General features: G+C 33.7%; 1 protein-coding gene across 6 annotated transcripts in view; it reads left to right on the top strand.

The window, feature by feature from the left end:
• LOC129802186 (beta-arrestin-1) overlaps positions 1 to 26,167 on the top strand; it is a 76,764-nt gene that overhangs the window by 34,920 nt on the left and 15,677 nt on the right. For 5 of the 6 annotated variants that reach the window (XM_055847814.1, XM_055847818.1, XM_055847819.1 and 2 more), the window contains exons 2-5: positions 15,704 to 16,036; positions 16,124 to 16,312; positions 23,210 to 23,444; positions 23,523 to 24,040. In XM_055847814.1, coding sequence (XP_055703789.1) covers positions 16,176 to 16,312; positions 23,210 to 23,444; positions 23,523 to 24,040 — 890 coding nt within the window. In that variant the 5' untranslated portion in view covers positions 15,704 to 16,036; positions 16,124 to 16,175. Of the gene's footprint in view, positions 1 to 15,703; positions 16,313 to 23,209; positions 23,445 to 23,522; positions 24,041 to 26,167 lie in introns of all 6 variants that reach the window. The other variant, XM_055847815.1, reaches the window with a different exon arrangement.

The raw sequence follows: 26,167 nt of genomic DNA on the forward strand, positions 1-26,167 counted from the left end.
AATGACGTTTCTTTTTGCCGTGAGACATCAGAAATTGCTTCGCTTTTTATTACTTTTTGCTCTATAAATTTTGTTACTTTTTGCCCTAGTGGCCATTTTTAATAAAGGGATTTCTGGACAAAAGAACTTTTGTGAAATTCTAAAATAGATAGCGGATTCGTATTCGAAGAATCCAAATTATTTAGAAAATATTCACCAGTGCATCAATTTTATAAAATAAATAGGCAATAATTGTTATCTTCTGCAAGGAAAATATTTCAAAAATAGGGCTAAAAATTTCGATATTTTTTATTTTCTAAATTCCTTGTTCAAATTCTAAGAAACTTACGACATTGAAGGTCTGTGGAGACTATCTATAGAAAAAATTTGAGCCGCTATCTTTTTTACCTAATTTTGAATTTTTCGATTTGTGACTTTTTGCCCCAGTCTCCCCTACTCTTATGAACCCTGTGATCCTACTTTCCTTTACACGATCATCTCCGCCTTAGGGACGCTTTCAACCTCCAGGATAAAACGAATAGAAAATTTGATGTCACCGATTTTCGGGTCCAAACAATCGTGTTAGGGGAGGGTGGGGCAGTTTAACGACGGGGCAGTTTAAATTTTTGCATATTCTTCTGATCCCTTTGAAAGGAATGGGATAAAACCTTTATGTTATTGAGGAGATAACTGAGACCCATGTTCATAAAAATAATTAATTACGTGACGCTTCTCGTTTGAATTCTATAATTGAAATTTTGATCAATTTGATCCTTTTATTTTTACCAATGTTGTCTTAGGTCCTCCTCGAGGTCGAGTTCTCCACACAATGGCTTGCATGACTTTTCAGAGAAATTTTTCTATTTATGCGCTAAACATGCCCATACCATCAAAGTTGTGATTTATCAACTCGAAGAAGCAACTCCTCGACTCTTAGGTCCCCACTAATGGCTACGTTCCTCATTCGATCTCGACGCGTGATTCCTTAAACCGTCCGGATGTACCTCATCTCGGCAGATTGTACCTACTCGCGATCTTGCACTTTCGGTCAATACTTAAATCTCATGAGTCATGAGATTTGGGTTCCGACCTAAGGCTTAGCTATCTGGCTTAACTCCTCTAATTCCTCATCAAGCATATTTTTTTTTTTTAGGAAATTGTTGTTTTTAGGATTGAATATTAAAGGGCAAATGATTTATCAGATTTTTAAAAATCAATAAAATTGCTTGTTATTAAGATTTTTGAGACCTTCGGGAACTGGGCTAAACCTCCAGTCTGAAGCCGGCAATATGTGAGAATAGGAATAAACACAGCTTTGGAAACCGATAATTTAGCTGAACGACTAAGCTCGACCTTCCTCATCCACGCTTCTTCCAATCTCCTTCATTATTGCAGAAGCTTGAACGATATGCGATGATAGTTCGGTGTCTACACAATAAAAAAAATTACATGAATAATCGTTGGTTTGCCTTTTACCACGATTATTCTTGTAAAGTTGCTCAAATATGCATTTCAGCAAAACGCATAATCTGATAATGTGTAATTTAAATTTGATGTAATGGTAAACTTTGTAACCAACTGTGAATGATTACCCAGTTGTGTACATTTTCTTACATATTTCGTGTAAAATTACACAGTTTCCAGACAAAATGTGTGCAAATTACAGAAATGTGTACAAATTACACAAATGTGTATCAGTACACACGATTACATCTTTATGTAAAATTTACAATGAAGATAGATAAATAGATAAATGTTTATTTAATGTCATTAGAATATACATTCTGTCACTGACTATATTTAAAAAAAAAAAAATTTTTGTATATTTCAATAATTCAAATAATAATTTGATCAAATAATAATAGATCATGGTAAAGTAGCTGAAGTATACTGTGTATGCTACCTCCGGTGTTATTGGTTTTAGCACTTACTTAATCCATTATAAACACACCCATACAGAAAGGGTTCACCATAGATTCTTGCAAGACGATCATGGCCTAAAAGGATTTTTGTAATTAAAGCATGTAATGAAAATTGTACATCAATAGTCAAAATACTGCTTTGGCAAACTTATTTTGATGTTTATTCGGTTTCAAACGGTTCTTGCTCACCTCTGCTTTAAAGTATCACTTCTACGATACATAAGTAAAGTGTTTCATCCAATGATGCTTACAAAGTTTCATCAATTCGATCCTTACGAAGAGATTGACACTTAAACGTATACTTCGGGAGAGAAAACCTTAAACAATTAACTAAAGAGAACATTTTTATCAATAAATTGCTAAATTAGTAAGGACAGAATAGCAGTGAAGAGCAGCATTTTAGATAGCTCTCATTGAGATCCAGTGTATTCGCTTCCTGTGTAAATATTCTGTAAGAGAAAAGTTCTTATTCAGAATATTTTACAAGTTTTATAAGATTATCCAGAAGTTTTACAGGTTGTTCGGGTGAACTATGCGTCCATATACGTCAATGTCAATATCCTTGATTTAGTTCTTTAAGGTCTTTCAAGGTCAAATCTCAAACAGTTCTTAGAAGTATATTTCTTAACCAATTTAGAGAAGTTTGGCTTGGTTTGAAAGGCCTTTCAATCGAATCTTAGAACACATAATCGAATTTCCGAGTTTAAACATTTTGCAAAGTTTGTATGACCTTGTCAGAGTTTTTTCTCCCATTCTTTGTATCCTTATTACGCTATAACCTACAATTTCAACAGGTGAACATCTGAATTATTCAACTCTGCATATTCACAGCTCAGTTGAACTTATATTTCCCCCCAAAGAGAACCCCTTTTCCTGGCTCACTGTTACGCCATGAATACACATTGTGTGTATGGAATGACAGATGTGAGCTTTAGAGAGAACAATATTTATATTTTTTTCCTCAACGCAATATTTTTTTCTATCTCAATATTTGCTCAAAAGAGAAAAAAAAAGAAAGTTTAGCATGAAAAAAAGGGAAAATTTGAACGAGAAAAAATTGCATGAAGAAAAGGCAGGAGCTTTAATAAAACACACGCACTGAGGATCATTTGTTCATGTGGTCTTTTTTACGATACCACCTCTTTAATCCTATTCCATCTCAGTCTCTGTTAGGACAAATATTGAATTCTATCTCTTGGACAAATTCAATTGGGCTTTTCTCATCACCATGGCCTCTCATTCAATTTCCTTTTCAGCTTTGTCATTCTGTGGAAAATTGCCGTAAAACTGTTCAATTTGCCACACATTAAATAAACACCCCTCAAAGTTTTCTTATAATTTTTTTTTGTGGCAAATTGCTATCGAAGGTGTGAATTTCGAGAAATTTTTTTTCTATTATATCGTCTTTTCTCACATTTCTCAAATATTTGTACATATTATACAAGACACATTATTGTTGATCAACTTGACAGTTTTTTTTTCTTTAGACCATCTTCTGTATCAATGGACATAAATCACAAATGCCCAAGAGATGCCAATGGATATTTTCTCTTCATGGTTTTTTTTTATTGATAAGAAAAGCTCAAGATGAGATTTAAAAGCTTATAAGTGTTATGATTGTATTTTTTAAAGCCTTCTGAATCAGAAATAAACCTTTTTCTTCAATAACATCGATGATGTAACTATTTTGTTCGAAAAATAACGTTGAAGAGCTACCGCAAAGACATATTTTATATGGGAAAGGCTAGTTACTCAGCAATTTCAAGTAATTCTAGGACTTTCACATTAAAATAATGAAAAAAAAACACGCCATAAAATTGTATGTATCCAGTAAGTGGATTCTGTAAGAGTATGACAATGTCATATGACAAATTTAATTTTTTTTTTATGGTAGAATCAGGAAAAGAATTCGAAAATACCATTCATGTTAATTACTGAAAGCTTCATTGACCTTTGTGCAAGTGCGATTCAATGATAACTACCCCTCAGTATCGTTCTATAGTGAATTCTAGAACAGTATGACAATGTCATATGACTAATCTACAAATTTTTATGTGGTATAGTAGTAAAAATTAATCGAAAATTAGATTCATAGTAGATGAAGAGCTTCATAGAAATCCTTGCAACGATCATTCGATGCTCACTCGACTTTAATGTTGTCCTGTTCCCGAATTTAGCACACAAATTTGTCATATGACATTGTCATATTTTTATAGAATTCTCCTACAGGCCTCTATTTAGGCCTGTGATAAAAAAACCATCTTTGTTCAATTCTGAGTTACATTTTTCAGTAAGACAAGTTCAGTAAGGCAAATTATAACATTCCATTGTCTAATTTAACTCTGACTCTCTAATAATAATTTAGGGTAAAGTGGTGCAAGTTGGACAATGGTACAATTTGGACAGGGCTTTTTGTCTTGATAAATTTAGTATACTTCATTTTTATTTGTATATTTTTAATGCTTTAGTTTTATAATTTGGTTCCTAGTGCTTAAAAACAAATTTTGTACTGTATTTATCAAGAAAAAAGCCATGTCCAACTTGTACCAGCGAATTGTCCAACTTGTAACACTAATTCCAAATTAATATCACTTTATCCTAGAATTAAACGTATTTCATAATGTCTGATTCTTCAAAAGTTGAATAACGTTTCTTGAATTAACAAGTTCTCAAATAAGGTTTTGGCCAAAGTGACAATAGGGGTAAAAATGTATTTTTCTAGACATTCAGATCTTTGCATCGGGCGGGACTCGAACTCACAAGACTGTGAGTCAAATCGGGGATCGATCCGCCCAAGAGTCAACGGTCTTGCCTATTGCGCCACCGAGATCCCCGTAAAATAGAGTATACCGGGTACATTGAAAGTGTGCATTTTCTCAAAAAATATCTTTCGCAAAAGTCTTGCAAAATCTTGTTGCCCAACATGGCAAAGTAACAAGATTTTTGTTTGCCGTTACCATAGATTCTTGTAATATCTTGTAAGTCTTGTTTTTATTCATCGAATGGGCTGGCAAAGCATCATGCTTTGTGGAATGCTCGAACTCATAACTTAAATGCTATACCTGAAAAGTGTTTTCATATCATTTACCATTTACCGATTTTTAACCGATTTGAACCGATTCAAAAATCACTCAACACATCGCTCAAAATGGCTTAGGAGTAGGGGAGACTAGGGTAAAACTTGTCACAATGCATATTTAATTCCTAATTATTTAATGTGCCTAAATTGAGCTAATCAGTATTGATATTTTCTGTAAGCCAAATGTTCTAAAAATGGGGCTCAAAATTTCGTTATTTTTTATTTTACATAGTCCTTCCTCGAATCCCTTGAAACTTTGTAAGTTTAAGAAGGTTCATGAAGGCTATCTATAAGAAAAATTTCAAGCCTCAGTCTCTTTTATTTTAGAAAATAGTGAATATTGAAATTTTTGTTTTGACAAATTTTGCCCCAGTCCCCCTAATGATAATATTTTTCGGATAAAAATTATTTATGGATTCACATTTCGGATCATTCTCGATTGAAATTGCTTCAGGCTTGTCAGAAGTTCCAAGACCTTTCCAACAAACCCAAAGCATGATAGTATTCGGTTGCGAAATACTTTTTCTAGAGCCTTTTGACATTTGACCTTGAAAAATTCCTATAAAGCATAATTCCTACGTAATACAGAATATTATTATTAATTGTATAGAGATATTATATTACAAAGTAATCATTTTTAAAATGTCAATTCTCGTATTGGAAGAATCTGCGAAATCCATTGTAGACCCTCAAAAGCACTTTCCCGTAGTATGGATGCTTCTTCCATTCCAGAAAAAAAAATCGCGCGAAATAGCATTGTAATTTCATGTAGTCAATAGTCATGTTCCTTTCATTTTCAACCGTTTCGCATAGCTATCCTATTTTTTTGCGTTTAAAGGCCTCTGCACACTAAATAAAATAATGTTCATATTAAAGCAAATTACCTACGTTTGTGTTGGAAAAATTGTGAAATATGGACATACAATTCTGTAGTGTGTAAAAGCCATAAAAGTTTTAGCCACACAGTTTCAAAGGCAATTTTTCATTTATAGTAAAGTTGGGTAACTGGGTCGTTTTCCGAAGAGTGCTACTTAAACGCTTGTTTTTGGACTGATGAAATTCGTTTTTACTTCTCCTAAATCCATAAAATTATTCACTGTTTCATTCAGAAACATAATATAAAAAAAATTATCAAAAATATTAAAGAAAATGTATAAAATAATGATAATACTGAAATAAGTCAGCATGCACTAACTGGGTCGCCTTTTCGCTAATTCACTTTTAATTAAACCTTTGGATTTAAAATACTTTTTTCACAAGGAAAAAACAATAAATGTTTTCAATCAACTAGCTGTCATTAGCGAAAATATCACTGCTAGAAATTTTTTAGTGAAGAATCCAGCTGGCACAAGATTGAAATGAGTCGATTACACTCACTTATTTAATGGATAAAAATATTATTTTTCTTTTTCTCAAAGTTGAATAATTATATTATGTTACTGTAGTGACTGTATTACGGAAATAAAAATATAAATATTATTTTACGTAGATTAGTCATAAACGATCCAGATAGCGAAGCGCCCGGATTAGCACACGTGACTGTAAATAAATAAATATATAGATCATGCCTCTAAATAAAATATCAGGAGACTTTATTTAAAAAGAGTTGTTTGTCTAGTTCCATTTCCACATTTTTCCATCATCGGTATAGTGCACATATCGTTCTGTATCAATCTACTTAAAGACCAGAGTATAAAATTCTTAAGTGAAAATGAAGGAAACAATTTTCAAAGGGGGGAACTTTGAGGAATAAGAATGGGGGATGGTAAAGCGATAAAAGTCTTGTTTGACAAAGTGCTTATAGATAGAAGAAAAGGCAAAATGATGTGAGGAAAAGCCTTGGAGAAAATTTTCTCTTCAAAGCCAATCTTGTGATCCAGAAAACTGTTTTCTATCACCCACAACCTTCCTTTTACATTTACCGCATTTGGGGGAAAAAGCTAAAAGAAGATCGCAAAGACATTAAGGATTTATCTTTTAGTCGTTTCGGAAGAATTACTTTGGCAGGATATAGAGTGAAATATAGTGAAATTTAGTTCATTCAATTTGTCTGTTGTCACTCAAGATGGGGAACGTCAGGTGATAATGGTGTAAAACCTCAATTTTAATCTCATCTGTTTTGTTGGTTTTGGTTAATTTGCAAAATAAACAAGCAAACAAAATAATTGGAATTTTCAGAATTTGCGATGCAAACTCGAGATTATTTTGCATGTTGCTTTCCAAATAAGGGATAGCTGGGTGTTTTTCAATGGAAATTAATGAGAAGGCTTTTTACTAAATTTTTCAAATTTAATAGAGAGTCGCACATTATACCTATCAAACAAAAAGAACTTAAGTCGATCGATAACCCCTGACTCGAGCTATAAAGGGGTCAAAGTTTGAAAATTGACCGGCCTCTATCTCCGGTTCTAATAAACATTTTGACTAAATTTTGATGTGTCGTTTTCGTTGAGCACTTTTAAATGGAAGTTCAAAAAGTCACCACAGACGGCGCTGTGATAGCGTCAAAATTCAAACTCATTTTTCTCAAAAACAATATTGTGCATTTTGATTAAATTTTAGAGTGTTGTAGTGTAGGCTATGAGGTTTATAAAAAGTTCACGATATTCAAACCGCTGTATTTCTGGTTTTATTTGACCGAATTTGATGAATAAGGACGCAAATCATAACTCTCGCAAAGCGCTACAATTTTACACTTCGAACATTTGAACTTCGTAGGGCCAATGTTATTGGTGCCATAGTCGAAAAAACAATTTTCATAACACCATTGACTAACTACAGATAGTCCTACTACCGTTTTTGCAGGTGACTTTGCACTTTTTTCGCTATTTTTCAACTTTACCTCTGAAAGTGGGTTGTTAAAATGAAAAGAGGGGGTGAATGGGTAAAATTATTTGTATTTAGTTGTTGGTGAATGGATTTTGTGCCACTAGCATTTATTTTGTAGAATTTTACTATGTTAAAAAAATATCAAGCAAAAAGGCTTGCATTTTGAATAAGGTGCGAGTTTTGCACTTCTTAATAAATACTAAAAAATCAATAATTTTTGATAATAAACGACGATGAAGATTTTCACATCTAAGGGCAAGATGCAAGAGATCTACAAGATGACGTGGCCGCCATCTTGATTTGACGTTTCTGTCCGCCATTTTGAGTAACCGTCAAAACCTAAAACTTTTTCGATTGGGCTGAAATTTTAGTATGTTGTAGCTGATGTAAAGACCTTTTCAGAATGTATCTATATTCTGATCTAGGTCGAGCAATTATCTAGATACAGAGAATCAAAGTTTAAAATTTTGAAATACTCATATTTCGGCCATCTTTATTTTTTTTATCCTGAACATTTGAAACTTAAAAAAAATGCCTCAGTATCCATTAAAAAGTGTCGAAATTTTGAACTTAAAGCCCCTGTATCCAGAAAATCTCTTGACCTAGGTCGGATTTTATATATGTTCTGAAAAGGCCTTGATATCAGCTAGAACATACTAAAATTTCAGCTCAATCGGATGAGATTTTTGTTTTGACAGTTATTCAAAATGGCGGACAGAAACGTCAAATCAAGATGGAGACCATGCCATCTTGTAGATCTCGGTCATTTTATCTTAAGTTCCCAAAAAATTGGATAATTTTAAGCCAAATTCTTCTACAATAAAGCTTTAGAAAGACCATAATCACAGCGAACAGACTAGGCTTTTTTACATGGTCATTGTTTTTTTACGCCTTCATTTCTTTTTTACAGATGGAAAAGATATTCAAAAAATTGCGGCACCAAACCAATTTTTGCACCAATTTGATGTTTTTTTTCCATTCTCTGAGACAATATTCTTTAAAAAGAAAATGATTTGTTAGTAAAATGTGGCAAATCTAAACACCTCGAATCAAGAGCAAAAAGCAATAGACCGGTCAATTGCTCTTTGCTCTTTTCTCAAGGTACTTTTAAACGGACAATTTTACTAATACATCATTTTCTTTCTAAAGAATTTTGTCTCATAAGGCGTATAAAATATCAAATTAGTGCAAAAATTGGTTTGGTGCCGCAATTATTTGATTATTTTTTCCACGTGTAAAAAAGCAATGAAGGCGTAAAAAAGCAATGACCATGTAGAAAAGCCCAGTCTGTTCGGTGTGAATAAGCAATTTTATAACATAAATCATGCGTTCTTTGAAAGACAATCGTGAAGAAAAGTATTTTAATAAAAATAATGAACAAAATCGAAGTTGATTATTCTAGCCGATAAATTTAGAATAGATTTGGGCAATTTACTATTCTGAACTCCATTTTGGAATTACACCTTCAGATAATTTTTTCACGGAGGTGTTTTTTGACAAAATACCTTATCATTTCATTGACTATTAGTGAAACTGCAAGTATCCTTTTGAGGATCCTTGTACCTTACTTGGTACATGACATATCCCTCTTTACTTTGACATGGTGAACCCGATTGGCAAAGTCTATCAATAAGTGCTAGAATTAATGAAAGTCTCACGAGCTGCAGAATGCAGTCACCCGCAACGAAGGTACTTGTTTAATGTTTACAAATGCATTATTTCACGAATTTGACTTAAGATCGACTAATTTGACTTAAAATTTAATTCTAAATCGAATTTGCATGCATTCCGAGTAGGCTCATGTTAAGAATCTGACCTACAATAAGCTGATCTAGGCTTATTACTAGTTTTGTTGGATAATTCTTTATTACTTAACGTTTGTTATGTGGACAGTTGGTTTTGGGATTTTTACATTTATTTAAGCCTTAAATATTAAACAAGTTCCACAGTTGAGACACTCCTGCTGAAATTTAGACTGTGGTGTGGGTCATTGCTAATTTAAACACTGGGTGGAAATTGGCCTATCGTATATACATTTTTCATAATCCTTTACTGCTTTGAGAGACACATTTTAAAATCCTATGACTGTGCAATTTAAAAGCGTGATGCTCCCAAACAGTGGTTATTCGATTATTTATTCTGGAGAGTGTCTCGGCTAAATATCTATTTTCTTATATTGCTACTATTCAAGAAGATTGTTATTTACCTTCAGATAAGCTTTCAGAAATCTTTCAAGGATTTTCCCAATATTATGTAAGAAATAAAATTAAGCAATAAATATTCTTTTTACAATTATGTACCACAAAGTAGCTCTATGTAATTCCAGCTAATTGAAATATGAAATTATATTCGATTAAAATGTCTGTGCATTAGTATTTTAGCTCTTGTCCTGTTAATTAAAGATAAACACACTCTACTGATTGCTTTTCTACTTGCGGTTTCGTACATCTCCAATTATTGTGTTATGTGCTATACTACCCAAGTAATATTCTTTACACTTTAAATTATGTGGAGCTTTTCATTGTTGCATAAAGTTTTCACTGGTACTCGCCTATAAGCTGATAACTTCGCTTGAGCCATAACAGCAAATGTGTTGTGTTGAAAATCTCTATTGATTTTCTCTTTACTTTTACAATCTTTCCCTTTTACTTGATAGAGCTTTTATTGAACGTTTCTCCAATATAATAAGCCGATTTGTCCAGATTCTGTACATATTACAATTTACAATCTATAAATGATTTGTAGTTGACATTGTCTGCAAGACTGAACAGTAAACCATGTTGATAGTTCTATTCTATAATAATGTATTGCAGAATGATAATAGTCCAAGTGAAATTGGTTATTTTAAATGAATATTGTGTTATTTATCGAATAAGAACTTGAGAATTCAAAATTAAGAACAGTTGCCAGCGCCACTCGTGGGAGAAAACAGCGCCCTCACGCGGAAGAAAAGATTATCCGTACAAATGAATTCACAGCAATTTATTTGCTTCTATTTCGCTATAAAAATATAATTTTGGTAAAATGTGTGTTCTCTATTTCAAAAAGGATAAAATAATAAATTTTGTGTTTGACAGTTATAGTCTGCAAGGCACGTGCACTTTATACTAATGCATAATATTATGACAAAAGTATCAAATTAATTTTGGGATTGTCTTAGCAAAATGAGCTAAATGGTAAAATGAAGAAAATGATGAGGAATGTTTCGGGGGAACTTTTTGGAGTGAAAATAAGTGAATTTGTGAAAATAAACTGATAAAGTTTCTCATTGTTACTTTATGTAAATGCAGATAATAAAGATGATATTCACTTTTGAACAAATATGGAGCAATTTAAGGACAATTTACACTTCCTCACATAACATTGTATATCTGCATTTCTTTACACTAAACTTAAATTTGAATGAGTTTAGGAACATTGGAGGAATGTTAAGATAAATTTTCAATGCATTTCACATAAATTGCTGCGTGTGTTGTGTATGAATTTGCCAAAGGGATGTGCAAGATAGAATGTTTGTATTCTGAAGGGCATTCTGTGGGTGGCCACATAATGTTGGGATATGTGGAATTGAAAGTGGAGAAATTGCAGGAGCTTTTATGTGGGAGCAAATGCTTTATTTTGTGGGAGATTTGGTTATCAATTTTGTATTTAAAATGTATATTACTCATGGAAAAGCTGTATTTTGTATATTACATTATTATAATTCACTCACGTGGTTAAAATAAATTTAATTTTCTCCACTGTTCACACGAAAATTAATACTTGAATTCTCAGAATTTATGTGATGAAATTCAGCAATTTCCACTAAGAAATCACACGTCACATTCACACTGTTGCGTTGGGATACAAATTGGATTTTCAGGAAATTGAGGTGGTTGACACAGTTTACTCTTATAATTCTCAGAAATATCAAATTATATATTGACAAATTAGGTGTGATTCCTTCTAATCATACCTATTTCTAAATGCCTTTATGATTTATTTTAATACCGGTAATCCATAAAATCGGTTTACTTTCAGTGAAGGTAGGGTCGGAGGAACGTCTGTTCGACAGAGAACCCCTATTTGACCCTTTTGTCAAAATGTTGAAAATTATTTAATGTATCTAGTAAAATATAAGTAATATAATGTTTTTTTTCTGTAATATACCTTTTACTATAAACAGAGATGTTCAAATTTCGTATCCCAAATAGTACAGAGCAGGGTGTCAATAGGTGCTGACACGAGTTCTTAAAGTGTCAGTAGACGTTCCTTTCACCCTATATGAGTTTATTAAGTATAGATTGGCATTTTCGACTAATTTACGAATTTAGATCAACTGAACATTTTTTTTAGTACATTACTCTTCTCATGTGCTTCTACGTAATCGACTTTTCTTTGAATTGGTTCCTGTCACGACAATTTCGTGGTTTTGGATATTAGTCGTGACAGGAACCAACACAAAGAAAAATCGATAACGCAGAAGCACATGAGAACAAACATGTAGGGTATAGTGGTACAAGTTGGACAATGATACAATTTAGACAGGGCTTTTTGTCTTGATAAATTTAGTACTTCATTTTTATTTGTATATTTTTAATGCTTTAGTTTTATAATTTGATTTCTTGTGCTTAAAGGCGTCTACACATTGGGAGCAATTTTCGTCAAAAATTGCGTTTTTGACAGAAATTTGACGTTTCCCCCTACAACGCTGCAGGGAATTTCCTTCAAAAAAGCAATTTTTGACAAAAATTGCTCCCAATGTGTAGAGGCCATAAAAACAAATTTTGTACTGTATTTATCAAGAAAAAAACCATGTCCAACTTGTACCGGCGAATTGTCAAACTTGTAACACTAATTCCAAATTATATCACTTTACCCTACTAAAAAAATGTTTAGGAGCAAAATTTTCCTTCTCATTTTTCATTGGAATAGCACCATTCCTTGCGTATTTATAACGAACTTGAATTGTTTTAGAAAGTTGTAACTAGGGGAAAGTGCTCTGCTCATGCTTCGTACAGTCATAAGCTTCGTAATGACTAAATTTGTCCTATATTTCTCAATAAATGTCAAATCCAGGGGCCCATCAAGCCTAATAAAAAGTGAAGCTATTTTTCACTTTTCCTTGTAAAAATTTTGCAGATATTGCACCGCGACTTAAACAAATTTGCTCATAGTTCTTGTATTATTTCAGCGAACATTATGAAATATGTATTTTTAGATAGCTTTTAATGCACGATTCCGAAATATATTAGACTGATAAGTCAATTCTCTTTAGGAAAAAAATTGCCAACAGTCTTCAGTGCCTCTATGCAAAAACGTATGGAAAAATGAAATGTCGATAGGCCCCTGGTCAAATCGAAATGGCGACCATGCCATCTTATAGATACCGAATATCTTACCCTTATGCCGAAAATAGACAAAGGCTGATCTTCGAGAATATTGAGTTCGAAAAATTTGGCGGTATAACATCAGCCCAAACTTCACAAGTAGATCTTGAAAAATTCGAAAATCTGTTTGAAAATCCAAAAAAGAAACATTCTTACTTCTTGATACTTTCGCAAGGTGGCTGAGGTACATCCTGTTCGAATTTCGAAGTGCTCAAGTGTCAAAATGTGACGGTCTTCACTTTGTTATGAGGAAAAAAACAGAACAACGATGCTTACTGTTCATGTCTCATTATTTAATCACTCCATAATCACTGAGTAACTCTTTTGCGAGCTTTTTAGTGCATTTCATAAATTTTTCCCACATTGTTCGAAAATTGAGTATGAAAATTCGAAATTAAATTTGAATTCTTCGAACATCAACAAATTTTTGTGCAAATAGAGATTCATTCTTTCCGTACAGAAGTAGATCTTGAAAAACTCGAAAATCTATTTGAAGATCCAAAAAAGAGACTATCTTACTTCTTAATGCTTTCGCAAGGTGGCTGAGGTACATCCTGTTCGAATTTCGAAGTGTTCAAGTGTCAAAATGTGACGGTCTTCACATTTTGTGAGGAAAAACAGAAAGCAACAACGTTTATTGTTTCTGTTCCATTATGTAATCACTCCATAATCACTGAGTAACACTTTTGCCAGCTTTTTAGTGTGATATTTGATAAATTTTCCCACCTTGTTCGAAAATTTAGTATAAAAATTCGAAATTGAATTTGAATTCTTTGAACATCAACGAATTTTTGTGGAAATAGAGTTCCATTTACCTTTTATCCAACACACTATTTGAGAATCAAAATCTGCTTGTGTTTGGGCGCTCACTGAGGATTTAGCGTTTTCAACATAAATTTCTATTAAATGTGCACACTTTGATTGCTGAAAGACTTCCTAAGTGCAATATCAATGTATTTTTCATACAGATTGGATCACACTGATCTTCCTATTACTCCAATCTTAGTGCATTTTAAGATTTTGTGACATTGCGTACCATTACTTTCCATTTTTTTCACCCACTTGACATTTCGAAAAGTACCCACAAACATTCAAAGTGAAATTTTATATTTTTGCCACTGGCGCTGGTGTCGCTAATCCTCGTAAATTTCGCTAGACCTCGTGAATTTAGAAGCTCAGTCTAATTCTCAAATTTTTTAAACACTTATGAAAAATGATTTTTTTCTTTATGAAATTTTCCTGATCTAAAGGGTGTGCCAGAGCTATTTTTGAAACATTTTACCTCTGATGCGATTTGGGCACAAGATTTTGTGTGTTCCAATTTGTACTCGCGAAATGTTGCAAATTGTATCACTTTACCCTACTTGATTGTTTTTTTTTTTTTGATAAGAAATTGTTAATTTTTTGGTCCCAGAATTGGAAATCTACAAAAACCCATACGGTGTGTGTCTTGGGTTTGAAACTTCCAAGATATTTGACATATTCGATATTCTTGGATCTTAAGTTTTTGATTGAAGAATGCCAAAATTTTGAAATTTTCGTGATCTTAGATGTAGATGACATAATTGAAGTCTTTGTCAACCCTTTTTTGAATGGATTATTAGCAATAAAGTACGATTTTAAACTTATTACCGCTCGAACTCCACAGAGAGATCAGTATATAAATTCCTCGATATTTTGACCTCCCGAAATTTCCACTTTCCACCCTCCCGGAGACTACTTTTCTCTACAAATCTTCGCGTTTCAGACGATTTCCGTTTATCGGTCTGTCCGTCCGGCAGTCTCTAGCTCTAGAAGCCAGCCAGAGATAGCGATTTGAGATCTTCGAAGTATGAAATTACCTAGGTGGACATTCGTTCATATACGAAAAAGCAGTTGAACCATTTCTAAAAACGGTATTTCAAGGTCAAAGGTTAAAAAGGCTCTAGAGAGCGTATTTATCAAGCGAATGGGGTCATATTTGGGATCGTTGGAAAGGTCTTGAAATTTCCGATAAAACTGAATCGGTTCAAATCGGTTTATGAAACCGATAAGTAATTTTTGTTCGAAAATCAATTTTATAAATCTTAAAACAATTTTGTGGGATCTTTTGAGTGATTTATGAATCGGTTTAAATCGGTTGGAAATCGGAAAACGATAAATGATGCGAAAGTACTTTTAGGCATAGCATCTTCTAAGTCATGAGTTCGAACACTTCGCAAAGCCTAGGACGCTTTGTCACCCCTTTTTCAAATAATATAAAGTACTTTAAGTAACTGGGAACTTTTCACAACTTAATTAGAATAAATACGGACTTAGAGACTTCTCCAGTAACATAACGTCGCTTGGATTAGCAATTGTCGTAACACCAACAACTGCAGCTCCCTCTATCTTCGAGTAGATTGAGATGTTAACTTTTAAATGTGACACATAAATTTTTTGTTACAGATCCATTAACAACCTGCGACTCATAGTAACTTTTATGGACTTTCAAACTCGTTAGAACACTCTGACTAATGCATTTTTCCTGTTTTTCCTCTTTACAGATTAATTCAGTAAGAAAGAAAAAAGGAGCAGCAGAAAAGTCGAGTTTGTTGACTGTGAAGGAAAGGGAGTGCAAAAAAAAAGGAGCAAGCATGGAGAAAATGAATTTTCCAGCAAGGAATAGCTTCTGTCGTTAATTTTGTCTCTTGCTGCAGTGAAAAATTGCAAATAGTTACCAAAGTGCAAGGGGGAAAAAGTGTGTACAAAGTTGCAGAAGTGGGATATAATAGAAATTTGCAGGAAAATAGAAGAGAAAATCCAGACAGAAAATTTTGTTCAAACGCATTCGATGCTGTAAAACAGGAAATTAATGTGTCATATGCAATAAAGTGAAAGTCCGTGACATAGTGAATTTGTGCGGTGGGTGAACTTTTGTACAATTTTTCTTTATATATTTTTTTTTCGGGGTGAAATTGCTACAGCGGAAGGAAGTCAAAGTGGAAGCTAAAGAGAGAGAAAAATCCTGTGTGAAGAATGTCGTCCAGGAAATTAGAATCACCACCTATATCTAATCAATATTCAGGAAGTAATGCAATCTCAAGTGGAAAATCACCTGTGCCGTCCCCTGATCCGGACATTGATGATCCAAGCTCAAAGCGTCAAGCAACAAGGTGAGTGAAAGCTCTGTTTCCCCCCCCCCCCCTTTTTGCAGCATCCACCAAATTGACTTTTCCGCCCCATGTGGCAATTGTCTGGAGGAGCTCTGAGACGACATTTTTCACCGTCCATCAATCATCTTATCAATTTAGTGATTAGTGTCTGAGTTAATTGTGTGGGAGTGGATTTTGATTAATGGCACTTTTTTTCTTCAAAATTTCTTGCACCCATCTCATTTTCAAGCCAACAAGTGGATTTTAATATTTTATCATCATTATTTCCATGATAAAGCCAAAGATAATAAACCTTTCTGAGCTTATGATAGCTGTGATCCTTAGAAACCCCAAAAAAAAAAGCATCTAAAAATTCATATCTTTAAATTTACAGGCTTACTTATTCAGGATTTAGCGCTTCTAGTACTTTTAGTTACAATTTTTACGGAAAATAACCGATTAGTTTCATCCTTATCCATTTTAACCTTTTTTGAAATTTTATTAATTCAAGAAAAATATTTCGAGCAGCCACAGTCGGAGTTTCCCCAAGATAAAAGACATTCGAAGATTGGGTTCGAAAAGGCAAAGAAAAGATATTCTTACAGTAGACTCTCGCTAATTCGGCTCTTTTAAGATCGGGCTACTTTTTAATTCGGGCGACAGTTAAATTCGAAAAAAGTTTAATGACATTTTTTAAGTTTTCGAATGAAGATAATATTCTCAAATTTGGCATGTTTCGTCTTAGCTTTGATGTGATTTTGCATTATAAAGAGGATTTCATGAAATTTATCATGAAACCCTGCGGAAGAACATAAAATCGTTGCATTTCAAACAATTTGATGCCCGAATTTCCCTCTAATTCGGGTGACATTTCGGTCCCAAATGCCCGAATTTGAGAGAGTCTACTGTACTTCTCGTTTCGTCCGCGTGGTGGCTGAAAGAGTCTTGCAAATTCGAACAATAAGGCTGTTATAAATGAAATATTTTTTACCTCCCAAATTCGAAAACTATTTTAAATAATAACAGAATTTATATTTGATCTAAAATAAGGTTCCTCAAAATATGAATAAATATTTTGTGGGGTATAGATGACATTTCTACTTCCTCAAATGTGAGCAATATTTTCGAAAATATAACAGAATTCACGTGCAGTGTACTTACCAAAGAATTAAGATAAATAAGTTTAGAGATATCATAATTGTAATTTGTTGTTAAATAAATAGAATTTGTCGAGGAAATTCAGATAATGCAGTTACAATAAGGAAGCACCGGATAAAAATGGTTCTAATATTCAAACTTCACGGAAAACTTTCTTCATATAACCTCAAATAGAACTCTATTAGGGTCTTGACAGACCTGAGGATTAGCCGAGAGACGGCTTAGCGTAATTATATTCAAAATAATGGTAAAACCACATTTCTATCATTTTCCACTAAGACGTCTCTCGGCTTAAGTCGTAAGTGTGTCAAGGGACTTAGTCTATTTGCACTAAAAGTCGTTAATGTTCAAATTTTTAAACTAGATTTTCTCACAAAGTGCGTTAAATTTATTAAGTATTACACAAAGAAGCTGTTAAATGTATTACTCAGTCATAAAACGAGAGAAATTATATTCAGCTGAACCTTGTTGCTTTGATTTTCCCTATAGTAAAGCAAAAACACATACATTTTGACACTCGAGTCGAGACACTTCGAATTTCGAACATTAAGTGCAAGAAGTACTTCACAGACACCATACGGACGAAATAAAAAGTCAAAATTTCTTTTTTTGGCTTTCGAAATCTATCAAAATGGATCTTCGAATTTTTTAAAGTCCAGCTATGAATGAAGCAATTCAGACTTGAGAGATTCTACTGTATTTCCCAGGGGGGGGGGGGGGGGTGACAGTAGCTCTGAAAAATGCGACCGATTTTAGTGTATTTTTTCCCTGTTTTCGTACACATTTCACGAGATATCTCCAAAACTACGTAGGTTGCCAATTTGGGGTTTTCGGTTGCCTATTCAATATTAAATTGGCTTTTATCTTGCATTTATATTTTTTGCTAATTCATTTTACAGTGACAGAAAACAGCTTATAAACCCAAAAGTTTTTTCGGCGCGCTAGAAACATATGGGAAACATAGGAAATGTCATGCCCCTGGGAAGGTATTTCCCGTATTTCATGTTCGAATTTCGAAGTGTCTCGAATGTTAACATGTGTCAGTATTCACTTTGTTGTCGGGAAAATCAAAGCAACTCTGCTCATTATATTCCTGTCCCATTACTAAATCTCATTTTGAACCTCTGATTAACCCTTTTGACACCTATACTTATTTTGATAACTTCATAAACTTCACAAAAATTCGATATTCCGTTTGAATTTTTCGAAAATGACAGACATTTTAAATTTTCAAATAGCAAAAAAAAGCCAAGATACATTTTGATAACTCCTTTTGCGAAATAAATGCAGGAATTTGTAGAAGTCATAATACTTTTTATCAATGAACATTTTGCCAGTTAAATCAGTATTTGTCGTAATCTCTTTTTGACAACTTTTCAGTAGAAAAAAGTTTCACTTCCGCTTTAGTTTTTCCTAAAAATGAGCCTTGACTCACTGCGATACTTCTAAATGAAAATAATGAAAGAAGTAGTGATACACTGCATTTTAACTCGATAAAATATTTAAAAAATAATTTAAAAGCTAAAATTTAGAGATATATGTTAAAAAACAGACATTCTTACTTCTTGATAATTCCGCAAGATGGCTGAATTACTTCCTGCTGGAATTTCTCAATGCTGACATTTTATACAAATTAAGTTTCATTAGCCACTTAGTTTGAGAAACCTCTCGTTCAGTAATAAAACCTTTCTGATTTCATAGCTCTCTCCGGTTGAGGTTTTTTCTGTACCGATTCGAAGGTATATCAGATAGAACTTACCTAAGAACCTGTTGGAAATCATTGGAAATTCGAACGTTAAAACCGACGTGTTACACAAAAGTGCGGTTGAAACGTTCTGCACGTTCTGCCATCCTGAAATTCCACAAAATTAAGAATACCGAAATTCGAAATGGCAGAACAATTAGCGCTAAAGCGGCGAATACGTGAACTTGCACTTTAGGCTTCCGGTAGATTTTCGAACAGGCTTGGAGTAGCTTTGTGTCTTTGAAAGGTTATTACGGTTATTACTGAACGAAGCCATTTTGTTCTGATTCATTTTAATTAATTTAGGCCACTGTAACCACAACTTTCATTTAAAATAATTTTTGTTAGGGTTATATTTTATTGCGAAATGAACTTAATAAACAAATTAACATACAATTAAAATATTTATATAACCTCAAAATTCCAAAAATGAAGTTACGACAAATGCTGACTTATATTTTTGGTTAAGATTTTTTTCAAAATTTATATATATTCCTATATCTTTTATTAAACATAGGTATTAATTGTATTTAATTTAATTCGGGAATGGCTAAGTGATTTCTAAGAAGCATTCTTCCATTCTTCTGCCAATCTATTCTTGTTAATTGGCTTCTTCGAGCATGGAACTCCCACACAAAATTTTCGTGTTGTTTACGTTTTCATATAAGTAATATAATTGATTTATTGAAATACATATAAAAATATGACTGAATTTTGAAGAGTAAATCCAAGAAAATTGGGGTAGAGAAATAAGAGCAATGAATTTGATGTGTTTAGTCTCTGAAAAATACATTTGAAATATTAAAAGAGTATTACGAAAAACGTTTCTAGAATAGAAGGAATAGTTCACTTCAGAATGTTAATTTGAATGGTAACGTGAAGTAACATCATCGGTTTTTCTTTTACAGTTTTAATTCATGTGAGGAACGTTTCGAAAACGTTTCAAAATCGTATAAAATGTCTTCGACACTTTCTATTTTAGCCTAGACACACTGGTAGATTATATTCAGAGCAAGGAGAATTTATTCCCAGAAGCAAACCTTAACAAGAAATTTTCTGTTAGTCGTCGTGGCATAAATCTGTTGGGTACGGTTATGGTAATTTCAGAATATTTTGGTTTAAATAGGTCCTAAAAATGTTAGAAAGAACTCCTTCTTTATGATACAAGTGTTGTAGGTTTGAATCCAATTTAGGTCGCCTGAAATTTTTCCAAGACAAATCGTGTAGTACAGACAGAGTGCCAGTAGGGGAGGAGGCTTTCAAGTTTCGCGCATACTCTGGCTTCGAACACTTCATATTTTTCCCAGGTTCTTTTAATGAATCTAACCTATTTTTTTCGGGAAATGCATGACTTAAGATTTGCTATTGAAATATACTGCCATTAGATTAGATTCGTAAAAGGAATATAGAAAAATAGGATAAATACATTGATCCTACGCAATGTTTCACTACCGGTCCATGGAATACTAGGCGATTAATTTAGCATCAGAATCATCTTTGGGAATACGGATTTTAGCAGTCCAATCCTCGCAGAAAATATTTATAGAGATCCAGTAGAATTACCCCGAAGTTAAAACTTTTTGCAATAAAATAAAATTCAATGCAGTACTCAAATGTTAAAAAGAACTTTGATAAAAATATGTTTACACTCGAAATTCCTTTTCTGTATGATTTCCAGCTGTTACAACCAAATAAAACCACCATGTATAGTACTGAAATTCAATTTAAAAGTTAGTTAATTGCAATTGCTCCAACAAATATTCCGAAATGTAGAAAAAAAACCAAGCTTTTACGCGGTGTTCATTATTTTCCACTCTTTTTTTTTGACTGAAATTTCCATTGAATGTTGAAGTTGTTGATAAACAAAATTTCAGAAATGTCTAATATTGAGTTTTGAGACTCATTAACGCAGTATATGTATTGGCTAAGGCTAAAGCTTTCAAAGCTTCAACCACTTTATAAATTTCGTAATTGTTCACAGGTTCATCATTAAATACCTTTCACCACTTGACAATGTGTTGTTACAAACTTTCCCGGGGTGAAATGTTTACCACACAAAAGAGGGGTTCTAATGAGGAAAATAATTGAATTGTTGCCTTTCTCATCAAATTAATTCATCACGAATTATTTAGAATGACTCGTCAATTTTAATATATTTAATTAAATATAAATCTTTATAAAGTATTAATTGGAATTTTTTAAATACGATGTATTAGCAAATTTCTAATTCCCTCATGTTTTTTTCTGTATTTCACTTGAAAGTCTTAATCGTAGCGTAATATGGTTTCGATCAATTTTCATTTTTGGGATCGCAAAATATATGTAGGGGAAGGGTTTCAGGCTTCGCACACATTCTGGATTCGAAACGATCTAGAAACGGACTGTGAGAGTCAAGTCAAAGATCTCGTCCGCCCAAGAACCAACGATCTTACCAATTGCGCCACTGAGATCCCCAAAATTTCAAATGGAAAAATACGTGTATTAGAAAGAGTGCACTTTATGGGAGTAATACAATCAGTAAGATATTATTATTCGTATTAATTGTTTTCTGAATCGTATTACAGGTAATTCGAGTAATTTTCCATGCGTGCCAACTGTGATTCGGTCAGTTTTCGGACCATTGTATGGCTGCCAACTTTATACACAGTTAATCTTATATGTGACACCACGTTAAGATTGATATTAAAATTAATACTTTCTGAACTGCGAGAATAGAAAAAAAAGAATAACAAGTGTTTTATCTTGCCTCTTTCTCGCATTTTCCCACTGTGTACAAAGTTGGCGGCCATACAATGGTCCGAAAACTGACCGAATCACAGTTGGCACGCATGGAAAATTACTCGAATTACCTCTAATACGATTCAGAAAACAATTAATACGAATAGTAATATCTTACTCATTGTATTACTCCAATAAAGTGCATTCTTTCTAGCTAGCTACAGTAGCTCGCAAGAATTATAGCGTTAAGGTGAAAACTCAGTCTTTACTGTGCAGTACAAGCGTGGAATTTTCAGTTTGAAATCCATAAAGTTGTAGCCAGAGAGATATTAGAAATTATAATTGGAATAATTCTGTGGAAATTTTGAATCAATTTCCGTGGGATGTCCAAAATATTAAGGGATGTTTAAGAGTTCAATTGATTGTTTCTCTAAAATAGGCCTGAGCTCGTTTCGACTGTAGATAATACTGTCTCTTTGAAAAATTTCTCCGATATTTCGCAAAGATTTCTATGGAATTTCGAACGGAATTTAAATTGTAATTGGATAGAAATTAAACAGTTGTTCATGGAATTTCAAGTAATTTCCAGTGGAAATCCTACAGAAAAAGCCACTGAATTCTGCAGAAAGTTTATATAGAAAAAAAACGTTAAACATCCGTGCACTGAGAAAAAATTAGCGATTAACATTTTTTCCTCATAATTTTAACACTTTTTAGGTGTAAAAATATATCAACATTTTTAATGCTAATTTTACACTTTTTTAAGGGTAAATTTAAATGAAAAAGGGTACCTTTGACCCCTAATACACCTAAAAAGGGTAATATTTACACAGATCTTGGATCAATACTGCAGGGTAAAATTAACATTTCCGTAATGTTAGTTTAACTTTTTCGGATTTTTCTCAGTGTGGAAACAACCAATGGAAAATTCCTTTATCTTTCCAATGGATTTCCCTAGGACTCTTCTTTTTTATTTTCATCTCTGTTTTTCCCCACTCGGGGCGGCTATCACCGCCTTAGTGTCGATTCCGACCTCCGGGATAAAACGATGGGAAATTCCTTTTTGGTTATATGTTTAGTTACTTTACGCCAGGAAGTTGGGTATGCTCACAGAGAGAGAGAGAGAGAGAGAGAGAGAGAGAGAGAGAGTAGAGAGCCATTGAGACTGTTTGATTTCATGTTAAGATTGTAAGATACTTAATCACTAAAAAATGGTTTTCAAGTGATGGTACGGAATATGTCTCGGCTCTTTCAGTTTCTTTTGTGAGTTATTGATGAATAACTCATTGTTTTTGCAGAGTATTCAAGAAGAGCTCTTCAAATGGCAAAATAACCGTTTATCTGGGAAAGCGTGACTTTGTGGATCACATCACTCATGTTGATCCAATTGACGGAGTTGTGCTCATTGATCCGGACTATGTGAAGGATAGAAAGGTGTTTGGTCATGTCTTGGCTGCTTTTCGCTATGGACGTGAAGATTTGGACGTTCTGGGTCTGACATTCCGGAAAGACTTGTATTTAGCGTCAGAACAAGTTAGTGTCACTGATGTTGGGGATAGGGTCACATGCAGATTGAATGTACTGCAATTTTTGTGTTTTGTTATTGCACAGATATATCCGTCAACTGGCAGTGATCGTCCATTGACGAGGCTTCAGGAGAGATTGATTAAGAAACTTGGTCCATATGCATTCCCGTTTTACTTCGAAGTACCACCTCATTGTCCGGCGTCGGTGTCACTGCAACCGGCGCCGGGTGATACGGGTAAACCGTGTGGGGTGGATTATGAACTGAAGGCGTTTGTTGGTGAGAGTCAAGATGACAAGCCTCACAAGCGAAATTCTGTTCGGCTTGCCATTCGCAAGATAATGTATGCACCGTCGAAATTGGGTGAACAACCGTCGATTGAGGTTAGCAAGGAGTTTATGATGAAACCAAATAAAATCCATCTGGAGGCGAGTCTCGATAAGGAATTGTATCACCATGGTGAGACGATATCGGTGAATGTTCATGTTGCCAATAACTCCAATAGGACTGTGAAGAAGATAAAAGTTACCGTGAGGCAGTTTGCAGATATTTGTTTATTCTCGACAGCTCAATACAAGTGTACAGTGGCTGAAGTGGAATCTGAGTGAGTATCCTCTATTTATTGTTAATGAAAATGTTACAATATTTCCCATTTCCCTTTATATTATTGTGTTATATGGATGACAAATCAATTTCCTGGACTTTCTTCCATCTATTTCTCACTCAAACATATTTCTCTTCATTTTGCTCCTTTTGCTCAATTGAATGGGAGAAGATAAAATGTCCCTCAAAATGGTATGACTTTTTTTTTTCATAGTACATTCTAAAGAAGAAAAGCCTTTAGAGAATTTCTGAGCGAAGAAAATTCAAAGATTTTGTGTTTTGATTGGGTATGTTGAACTCTCAAAAGAGGAGAACGACAAGTAGTAAGAGACATCTCTTCTGTGCAAAGAAATAGATCATTATTTATGCACAAGAGACATCCAACACTGTTTGCTGAATAGAACCTTTTTAAATTTCATGGGAAAATGGGGGGAAAGCGAATCACGACGTGAGATTCTCACAAAAAGTTCACCTATTGTGATGCTGGAGGAATTTTATGTCCTGTGTTTGGGCTTGAACTTTGGAAGAGTATTTATGACAACTCTCTTAATACAATATACTACTCTGAATCGTATGAGAAAACACTAAACCTGCAATTACTGCTTCAAGATCTGTTAAAACCAGTTTAAACTTATTTGGGATGCAAAGACCTTTCAAATGACTCCAAATTTGTCCAAATCGGTTAAGGAATATCCTCTCTAGACTCCTTTTAACTTTTGACCTTGAAAAATCATTAAAAGGGAGTGATAGCGGTCATGACAAAATGTTCTACTGCATTATCTCTAACACTTTAGATCCAGTATCAGACAATGAAAGCACCAAAGTCTTTAGGACGACCTCGAAATCTTTCTCCTTAATATTTTTTAGCACATTACTGTTCTCAAGTGCTTCTGCATTATCGACTTTACTTTGTCTTGGTTCTTGTCACAGTCATGACAGGAACTAACATAAAGAAAAGTCGATAATGTCGAATTACTTGAGAAGAATTATTATGTGCTAAAAAATATTCAAGAACAAGATTTTCCCATTAGAACATGCTTGTTTTTATCACTTTACTGTTCTCAAGTGCTTCCGCATTATCGACTTTTCTTAGAGTTGGTTCCTGTCACGACTGTCTTGTCGTTTTGGTATAAGATAAAAACGAGGGAAAACAGTCATGACAGGAACCACCATAAAGAAAAATCTGTAATATCGAACCACTTCAGAACAATCATGTTCTAAAATAATGTTCTTCCCGAAAATTCAAGACGGCGATTTTTTTTTAGGTCATAGGGCCGTTTGAACGAAATGTTCACCTCCAAAACATATCCAAAGATTAAAGAAAGCGTATGAGCTGTTTCCGAGAAACACCAAAAAAAAACATGATTTCGGACGGGATGGAGGGGGATGGGGGGAAAAATTTTAAAAAGTCTAGAATTATCGTTTTTTTATTGGGGGTCACCGAAGACCAGTACTTGATATCTCTTACCGTTTGAGCTCTAGGACAGTGACAAGTTGAAAGTTAGAATTTGAAATTATACCTAATTTGGAACATTGAGATTTTCTAACAGGTTTAGATGGCTGAAGGAAAAACAACGAAGAAGTACTCTCGAATGTAAAGTCTTGTACTTCTTCGTGGTTTTCTTTTCCTTTTTGACCATCTGAAACAGTGAGAAAATCTCAAAATTCCAATTCAGACATTATTCCAAATTACCCCATATTGCCCTATTCTATGCGCCTCTGGTCGATTTCTAGAATTCGAGCAGTTTCTTGCAGTCTTGCAGAGGGCGCTAGTATAGCAAATTTATCCACTTGGTCGTGGGAATTGCCCCATAGGAAAATTCCACGGAAATTCCAGTAGAAAACTAGCGTCCAATTTGCAATAATCCGCGGAATTTGACACTAAAATTCCAGGAAGATTTCCATAGATTTTGGAAATTCCATTGGAATCCTAGCTCTCCATGAAATTTCAAGTACGATCCACTGTAATTCCACCGTTCAATTCCGCGGAACTCCACGGAACATTTATATGGAAAATCAAACGCGAATCGTCCGCGGGATTAGTTGGAGAAATCCTATGGAAAATTCCACTATCTTTCCACAGAGTTTTCCATAGTTTTTCCACTTTTTCTTTCTCAAATGTCAAGAA

Source organism: Phlebotomus papatasi, chromosome 2 (assembly GCF_024763615.1).
Source record: "Phlebotomus papatasi isolate M1 chromosome 2, Ppap_2.1, whole genome shotgun sequence".
NCBI lineage: Eukaryota > Metazoa > Arthropoda > Insecta > Diptera > Psychodidae > Phlebotomus > Phlebotomus papatasi.